This window comes from Halyomorpha halys, unplaced genomic scaffold, assembly GCF_000696795.3.
Source record: "Halyomorpha halys isolate HHAL.00 unplaced genomic scaffold, Hhal_1.1 Scaffold571.1, whole genome shotgun sequence".
Taxonomy (NCBI): Eukaryota; Metazoa; Arthropoda; class Insecta; order Hemiptera; family Pentatomidae; genus Halyomorpha; species Halyomorpha halys.
Window position 1 is genome coordinate 402,533 of NW_027113281.1, and position 10,179 is coordinate 412,711.

The 10,179-nt window shown below is 31.7% G+C and overlaps 1 protein-coding gene across 1 annotated transcript in view; it reads right to left on the reverse strand.

The window, feature by feature from the left end:
- Nucleotides 1-9,737, reverse strand: part of Dad (Daughters against dpp) — a 71,745-nt gene extending 62,008 nt beyond the window's left edge. Inside the window, exon 1 of the mRNA XM_014426356.2 lies at nt 9,272-9,737. Coding sequence (XP_014281842.1) covers nt 9,272-9,737 — 466 coding nt within the window. The remainder of the gene's footprint in view (nt 1-9,271) is intronic.
- Nucleotides 9,738-10,179: the final 442 nt, after the last annotated feature.

The window sequence follows — 10,179 nt, forward strand, 5'->3', positions numbered from 1 at the left end:
TTCATAATCAAATACATACTATGTTAGACCTTTGTTCATTAATTCAACAAAAATATTCATGACTATTTAAAACTATTTATTTCACCTTTTTTAATATACTTCAGTTGATAAATTAGATTAGTTAGCAAATTAGGGTTAATTATTATTTTTACAAAAAAAAAATATTAAAAAAAAATTAAATTTTTTTAGCAGAGTCAATTTATCTGAAAAAAGGTAAAACAAGTAACTGAGGTAATGAGTTTTTTTTTATATACATATAAATTGTATAATAAAAATTACATTAACAAAGGGATAATTTAAAATTATGAAGTCTTGAGAGTGAGACTTATTTCGTTAATAGTAAAAATACACAATACCAAAGAGATAGTACAATGTGCACCATAATGTGATATAATATAAAATATAAAAGAATATTCCGTATTTAATTACAACAAAATCAAAGGCATCCTGATAAAATAATAAAATAGCTCATAGGCTATTTTAGTTAAATTATATACTTGTGGTGTTTAATTGATAAATTTTATAGTATCTAATGTGGAAATACTAATCAGTCTGAATGAATATTATCACTCATCTTATTTCTTCAAGCAATAAACATTTTTATTGAATTTCGTTTCTATCAGCAAAAATAACACGTTTTTTTTTCTTTTTTCAAGAACGAATATTGGTTTTATCTCTTTTAAAGGCAATAAAAATTTGGAGAAAATAGTCCATGCGTAAAATTAACAGGACTAGATAACCGATATTTTTTTCCTTAATGAGATAAATAAAAAACGAGGTTATAAGGCAATAACAACTCTCTATGATGAAAAACACACGATCCCGAAGAAACAATGTAAGCACTTACGAAAATAACCTGGTCATTTTTTCAATTAAAGATATTGTCGATCAATAGTTAATATCGATTGAAAAATCCCTAAAAGCTCCTAAGTTTAATTGTATAACAGTCGATTAATTTAAAGATTAATTTCAGTTGGCAGCTCTGATCCGGTAGTTATAAAGAATCATGGCGCCGACAATTATCAGAGAGCATAAATCATATCAGGACTACTATGTTGTTATTGTCATTATCAGAACAATACAAGGATTAACTTGGGCAATATAGTAAAAACGCTGTATTACTCTATTCAATTATTTAAAGGAACTTGAAATAATTTAAGCTTATAATGTCATTTTAATAATTAATACAAAATGGGGTATTAAAAATGAAGAATTTGATTGAAACCCCCAGTGTAAGTGGAAAGTGTTCGGAATAGACTAATATCATAATTAATCATAATCATAATATGTTTTCACAGTTTTACAGTCTAATAGTAATACATATAGATTAAATTTAGAACTATGTTTATTTATATATTAATATATGTATTCATACGCACAGATTAAATTGATTTTTTTCTCAGATTCATAATCTATTAACATAACACCTTTATCTAGCCAAGTGTTCAATTTATTTCATAAAAAAAACAAACAACAGTATATCGGTGAAGCTAAGATATCATTAACCCGATAAACCATACATGTTGTTGACTTATATGTATTTCCTCACAAATTTCAAGATTTTGTTAGCCGCACCGCTACTACATACATCAACACACAACTATTCAATTATCATCACGAAGGCACAAAAATTCAGGAAAAAAAGAGGAAATAGCAACCTAGTTTAAGAGCTTGTATAGTTAGCTAAATACAGAGCCTTCTGTATAATAAAAAGAGGGAGAATCGGGGCGTGTAGTCAGAGCCGTCTGTATCGGTAGGGCTATTGTCAGCGGCTCACAAGAGCCTCCTTAATTAGGCACAATTATTGGGGGAGCAGTGGCGCCAACTTTCCACATAACCTTAACCGAGGGGGCGCCGACCAGACTGGGTCATCCGATAAGGGCACATCGTCACTTCTACCTGGGTCCTCCTTCGGGGTCCACGGCTCGATATCATCTTCGAGGGGGTCCAAGTACATGAGGATGAGTGTGCCCGCGAAGAAAAAATGGAATCAATAATTAATCTGAAAGTTTCTAGAACTAGAAGTTAACTTTCATACTTCCACTTAATCTAAATGCCAAGACAAAATAACATGGGATACATCGAAAAGTTACAGAATAAAAACATGCGAATCCAATAAAAAAAAAAAACAGTCTTATTTCATAACAATGGCTCAAAGACAAATCTTCATAAAAGGACAATACAGTGGGATTATTTTTAGAGTGTATATTAAGCCACAAAGGCGACAAAGAAGGCGGTCTTTCAATTAAAAGACTGCAGGCGCCTAGCAGACGAGGTCACGGCAAGCAAACAGAGGATAAGTCCAATCTGGTGCAGCGCGGGGAAACTGTAGAAACTTCTTACAGATCCTCAGCGAAAAAAATTAACTAAAGAAAAGCTCCATATTAAGGTATGTCAGAGCAAGCGTATCGCATAACATTTATATTTTAAAACTAATATGAAATTAAAATTCACTAATATGAAGTACTTTGGAATTCAAGGTATAATAAAAAATACAGTAAAAACGAAACATAAAAAACAAATTTTGGTGAAAATAATTCATAAAGTATTTTTAATATAATAAACATAACTTACAAAACAGAATAAAGGAACAAAGTTTATAAGAAGGCAAACTAAAAGGAAACAAAAAAAAATTAGAAAATTTCCTTTTTAGAATGAGATATATATATAATGTTTTTATATATATATTTCTATAATTTTAGAATGTATTAGACTGGTTTTTACTTCCAATACATCAGATAATAATATCCATGATGTAGTAGAATCATAATTGTAATCTACAATGTTGTGTCAACAATCTTTAAGTAAAAATGGCGAACAAAATAGCCTACAAATACAAAACATTTTTAATTGTTCCCTCATCCTTTCTCCAGTAAATCCGAAATATTATATTTTTAGCAAACAAGAATTATTTTCTCAAGTGACTGTCTGAATTTGTTGAATTTTGCATATATCTTCCCTTAATCTGTAATACATCATAACTAAAAAAAAAACTATTTCATTAAAAAAAAAATTAATTTTTAAATTATTAAAGTAGTATTGATGAGTTTTTTCAATTAAAAAATAATAATATGTACATTGGTAATTAAAATAATTACGTGTGCTAAATATTAGAAATGGTATTCCCCCTCCATGCGGAAACATGGCCTCTTATTCTATGCCCTAGCATAGAATAAGAGGCTGAAAATACATAAATACATAGCATAATCAATGCAAGTCTTGAGAATTCAAAAAAATCTGATCAATTCTTTATGCAGAAAGGTCATGGGTCTTTCTTTTTCTTTTTTTTTCCACACAGACGCCTCAAGGAATTATAGGAGTATTACATTGAAGATAACGTAGAGATTAGAGTAGAAATTAATTTTATTGTGGGGAGTATCTATTTAGGTTCTAAATCTAAATTATACGAGACTAATATTCATGGTATTTATCTCCTATTAAAGCATTAAGATCCGTACTTAGATATAAATGTATGTTTAACATGTATACGATTAAAAAAAAAATTGATTTTTTAAATTTATTTTTAGAACAATGTATTTCCGTGATTCAAGATGAGCAAACAAAAAAAATATATTGCGATCCAGATCCTATGCCAGTCACTCCAAAGGCTCCCCCTCACTCCTAGGTCCCTCATGAAGCGGTGGCTTCACCTGAGAGAAAGTGATACACATATCGATCCCCTAGGAAATGGGACTCGGCGGGGGACACGCGAAGAAGAAATAATCGATTCCTCGACATTCCCAACCTCTTAACATTCTTGAGCACCGGGAGCGCTGAGAACCGGTCTGGGTCCGCTGGAGAGGGTTCGGCATTTTATATTTACCTCAATGGGACGGCTATTGTAAAAATATCCCCTGTCTTCAATGGAAGGCCGATTTGTACCGGATCGGATGCTGCCCTGGTCTGGAAATGTTTTGAGCCCCCGTTTTAGGAACTTGACCCCGTCGAACCTGAATCTTAGGAATTGCTACTATAACATAGCAAACCTACTGATAAAAATCAGCAGTCGGTGGTTGTGTTTTAAAGAGCAGCATTACTGAGCACGATTTGATTGCAAATATGGATTAGTTATAAAACTGGGTTTACTCAGCCTCGGGAAGCAACTGAATAAATAAGTAACAGTTCAATCAATTAAATCAATATTTGCGAGAAAAATAGAATATTAAGGCTGACCAACATAAATAAAATTATATTAATTGAAGAGGGTTCAGTAATAATCCTAAATTTATTCCAAAAATGAATACAAATGAAAAAAATTGACCACTACAACCCATAGAGTTAGTTTTGATAAGAGAATTCTGTTCCATGACGTACAGCAAAGATACAGTAGTGTTCATCAATGCCAAATATGTTCCAAAATCGCTATTGGACAATTAGTGTGGTCGGTAAACAATTGGTAATGGTCGCCTAATGTTAATATGTCAAACGTGGAAAGTTATACAATATTTCCACGATTAAGCGAATATGCGGTTTATTAGAAGTAGGGTCTTCCGGCTCCACAATCAACTAAAAATTAATATTATAAATAAAACGTAGAAAACAAAACCGCCATTTTATTTATTTTTGATATATATTTCCTTGAGATTCCATTTAGGTTTCTAGATGCAATTGAAAATCGAGGCTTGTCGTTACATCTCCGTTATATGTTATTTTAATTAAGTTACTTTTTTAAGGGTACAGAGAAATAAATAATAGTCCGTTTTTATTTTAAAACTGTGTGCAGCTATTTGCGAATAGGTACCAGGCAGTTGAATTTTTGATAAAAATGAGGTTGAGAAGAGATTTAAAATCAATTGAAATCAAAACACTACACCAAGATGTACACAACTTCAACCACTAATTGGAAATTCATTATTAGATGAAATGATCTAACAATTCTTATTTACTATATCGATTTTTCTATTAGAAATTGCAAGTTGTCATGAAATATGAGATACGGACAAAATTGTCAAATAAACAAGCAAATATAATACTCGAAAAGGTTCGAGAGGTAATAAACAACTATTGATACAAATTATTCACTTGAAAACAAGAATGGCTGAATCAAAGAACAGTCGTGAGTACAAAAATTAAATAAAATATAAAAATACTGCGCAGTCTGTAAAGACCGGTATATCCAACTTCTGAACTGGTTTGATAATGATCTGGAAGAAAAAATAAAACAAAATCTTTAACATTTGTTGATAGGTCTAAGGAAAACTTTGCGGCTACTTCAAACAGTATCATTTGCATCGAATATTATATAATTTGATTACGAAATAAACCGTCTATTATCACGCAATTAAATTGAATTTCTTTTTTTTTTTAGACGCAGGTTTTGTATTGATTAATTTAAAGTCGATATCTACAGAAGGGTTAGTAGGTAGATAAAACTAATGGGTCACCGAAGGGAAGTTCTTGGAACAGCCGAGGTGACTCCCGAGAAAACTCGCTACTTCTTGGAACCTGTTCGAGATAATCCAACAGGAATAAGGTTACTTATTAATATAACTGATAACGATATGATTTAGCGATGGGTAACTCATATTACAATGATTTCTAAACACGGGATAATATAAAAAAAAAAATTAGAAAAAAAATTAATAAATAAATAATAGCTAAGTATTTATTTTGATTGTAAGTTATTTTGGTATTTATTTAATACCTGCATTACATAAATCTATATTTGTTATCAATGAAAAAATGCTTGGAACTGCCTCTTACAATGACAAGGTAAAAATCATTCAACTACAAGGAAGTCTGTACCTAATCTGCAATCAAAAGAAATAATCGGTACATCTAAGTCTAATATAACTTCATTCTTTCAGCTCTTAACTGAAACCATTTCAGATTTAACCGATGAAAAATGTTAATAAATCAATATGAAATTCAAAACTGAAAAGTTAGACATTCAAAGGGCTAAAACTCATTGGTTTGGTAAGAAAGGTTAAAATGGTAAGAGGACTTGCCTATGGAAGCGGTTCCCAAAGTGGGTGTCGCGAAATGCCTTTAGCTCAAAATAGGGTGCCGTGGAAAAAACAAGTTTAAATAAGTGTAAAGTACACAAACAGGGGATATTTAAAAATAATATTTAATGAAACCCGTTTTCCAAATATTTTCACGTTTTACCAGACAGACCAAAAAAACATTATTTTGTTTCCCAAAACTCCGAATTGGAACGAAACCCGATGAAAATTTAGAAGACTGTAATAATATAAAGATTAAAGAAAAATTTGTTTTTACATTTGAAGTTATTTTAGTGGATTTGAGCAATAAAATAAAGGTTTTTAAAATAAAATAAGTGAAAAAATAATACGATTCCACTCATTCGTTTTTTTCAATTCTAATGAATGATCTAAAAAAAGCATATGGTTAAAGTAAACTATTTATAGAATAAAAATGGTTAGGGGAAGGGTTCAGAAGACGAAGAGGGGTCAGATGGAAGAACGATGGAGACAGACATGCTATTACGCGGCGCCATTCAAAACAAGATGCCGACAGTACCTCAGGTGTACTTAGCTACAAGTCAAAATGCTTTCTGACATATATATATACACACACAGACATCAGTTGTACATATATTTAAACTAACCGACTATAGGTGTATAAGATTCATTTTTTATGTACATTTTATACATATAAAAAAAAGAATATCAAATTAAACTCATTAACAACTTTAATCACTTCTAAGTATCTAGAGGTTTTGTTTAATAACAGTAAAATTTAATCTCCATAACCGGACTTATTTACTGTTTACACGACAATAATAGAGAGTGTATTGGAGCGTATTGTGTGTAAATGAAATGCGCAATTTATTGGAGGCCTTTTATACATAGAGGCTATTTAAAAGCAATGATTGTTATGTCACAGCGCAAGGCTGAGTTGCTTTCGAAAACTATTACAGGAATGCACAATTGAGCAGTTCACGAGCAAAGAAGTCTTCGTTAAGGGTCTTAATGAATAAGGAGAAACATTGTCTCTAATTATGGTATGTTGCGGAACTTGCTATTTTTAATTAATAAGGTATCAATTAAAAAAAAATTTCATAAGTCCAAAATTAAAGTAGAACCAATTAATGATAAATAAGTAGTAGCAGATTCCTTGATAGAATTGAAGAAAAAATATTACAATACGAATAAAATGTTAAATGGGATGTGGAGATTCAAAATGATAAGTGAGTAGATAAGAATAGTTAATAATTAAGAATAAATTCATTTTTGATAATTTTCTAATTAATTAAAAACAATTTTAAGGAGTTAAACGTTTAACACATCAAAAAATAATAAATCATTACTTTTTTGTACACTCCATATTACAGTTGATATTCAAAATTGGATAAATAACAAAAATAAAAAGTCTGCAAAATATTCAAATTAATGAATATTCTTCTTAGAACAGCAATATAAAGGAATCGGGCTCATTGAATAACGAAGTCAATTTAATTAATAACACAAGATATAAATAAGTACGTCTGATGACGTCTTTATAGCTCAAACGTTGTTCTAAACAAAAATATACATGGCTAAAGTAATATGCAGCCTATGTACTTGTTAATACTATCTATACATTGTTTGTTACTTGTGTTTATATATTGAATTGATAAATGTGGGGAAAATGATAACCAAGAAAATAAAAGACATTATTTTACGATTCATTTCTCAAATAGTTTAAAACTACTAGTCAAATGAAAATTATTTTATAAAATGGATATCATGCATCCTTGAAAAATTTAAATTTAATGAAGCATACAGAAAAGCTGTATCTATTAATTATAATAACATATATTTCGATTGTCGATATTTTCAGGGGTATAATTGAGCTTGATATTTGAAATAGTTTCATTAATAGTTTTTAATTATTGTTAATTGAAAATTTAAAAAATAAAATTAGCAGGACTGTAAACAAAATGTACTAACCTACATATCACGGTGAATGAGAATGCCTAATTTCTATAATAAAAATAAAATTAATGGCAAATAAATTGATTATTTTTTTCAATGAACGCTAATATTGTATTAAATAAAATCGATAAATAATCGAACGAGAATCGATACATAATCTAAGAGGAGATGACTTTGGAAAGCAGCCGACGAACGATAAGAGCCGGCGGCAGAGAGGCGCCACCTGAGCAGGTCCCTCCCCCCGACCTGTACTGTTACTCTTTCCCTTCTCCCAGTTACACTCAGAGTATTATTTATATTACATCTTTCGCTCATTTACTCGCGTTTAAAAATACTAAAAAGATACAAAAAAAAATATTTTTTTTATTAAAAAAGAATATATAATTCTAAAAATAAACAAGATGAGAGGTTATATAGACAAATGATCACCGACAGTAAAAAAAAAACATTCTCCACTTTGATCATACAATAATGATCTTACAGTACAGATAAACAAAAGCCAAATTGAAATCATGTAAGAAGAAGTTACTCAAAACTTATTTCAACCAAAGTAACACATACATGAGTATAAACAAAAGCTATTTTCAACTATCATTATCAAACACGGCAGAAACACAAAAAAACAAAACACAGATAACAAAATTATAACGTAAAATACGCAGGTAAATTGCCAAATAATCGGAAATAAGGCTACCACAAAAAACGCGTGAAATACAACTAATTAATAAAATGTAACCTTTGATAATTTTAGTAACAAGTTTGAATCTGATTATACCTGAAAGCTGACTTTAAAAATATACGCTGAAGCTCATATGGGACAGGTAAAATCATCCGAGAGCTTTTTTAGGTTGGTTAACCTGCGCCGCACGAAAGGTTATAAACAGTTTGAAGTTGATCAAGCAGGGCAATAATAACATTACAACAGTTGGCCCTCTAATACTTAAATCGTAATGATTGATAATAAAGTGAAACGATTCCTTAATCTTGTCAGAATCGAAAACAAAAGGATTTTTAAGACTATTCGTTACACTTAAGATGAAAGAGGTAACTTGGAAATTGATTTGTAAAACGAATGATTATCAATCTTCAAGTTCAAAGATTAATCCAGGGTTTAAATTAATTGGCTCTGAGATTGTTGTATGCGTGAGTTATGTGAGGTATCGGTCTAAATATGTTGAGTTGATAAAAGAAACGAAAACAAAATGCAAATACAGCCCTAAATGGTGATTGACCAAAGTTTTAATTCTTCGATAACCTTCACCGGTGATAAGAATATAACCTGCCACCCTTAAAAAAATGTTTTTTGCGAATGCGGGGACAGACTTTTAACGTGCAAAGAGGAGTGTTAAGAGGAGAGATAAAGTCACGTGTATAGAGCAACAGGTACTCACCAGGACTGTAGAGCCTGCTCCAGTGGAAGGGGTTGCAGCAGGGCGCTGCTGCGGAGGACCTGCAGACCGGGAGCTTCTTCAGCTGGCAGGGGCTATCCAAGTCGGGCCACCTCCAGTTCCGGCAGGTAAGGAAGGCTGGGTCGGACGAGGAGCCCGCGATAATACAGGAGGCGGTGCCGCCCCTCGTCTCCACGGCCCTCAGCAGGTCCTCCAGCTGGCCTTCGTCGAGTTTCTTCATTAAGAGATTACGCACCTCGTCATCGTCCTTCTTCCGGACCCGGGCCTTGAGTAAGGACCTAACCAGCGCGGCGCGACGCCTCCGGAACATGAACATAGAAGTCCGCTGGGGGCATGCCCGACACACAGGACACACTAGCTGTCGACAAGGAACGAGGACCGGCAGCTCTGATATGTTGGACGTGCCGAGGCCGGCGACGGACTGAGGCCGTGGAGGGGCGTCGGCCATCTTGAAGGTGGTGGGGAGAGCTCTCCGTTACCAGTACGTCACTCTTCCTCTGCTCTTGCTTCGGGCAACATGTTTGTTGTTTTTTAATCTCTATTTATATACTTTGTTTTATTTTAACTTCTTAAATCTATAAATACATAACTATCCCATCAATTATAAATAATAAACAGTTCTTAGCTATTTTCAGTTCTATCTGCATCATAGGATTTGACGGTTATTTATATAACTATTTAAATTGTTTTGTTTAAAAATTATCTTAACTGAACCATTAAAATATTAATCCTTCAGCTATTTCAGTTAGATCAATTAACTAATATTTAAATATGACTTTTTAATGTCTTATTTTTATTTTCAAAATTAACATCATAACAATAAAATTGTGGTGTATTCGCTTTTAATTTATTAATAAAATTAGATGAATTACAACCTTTTACATTTATTA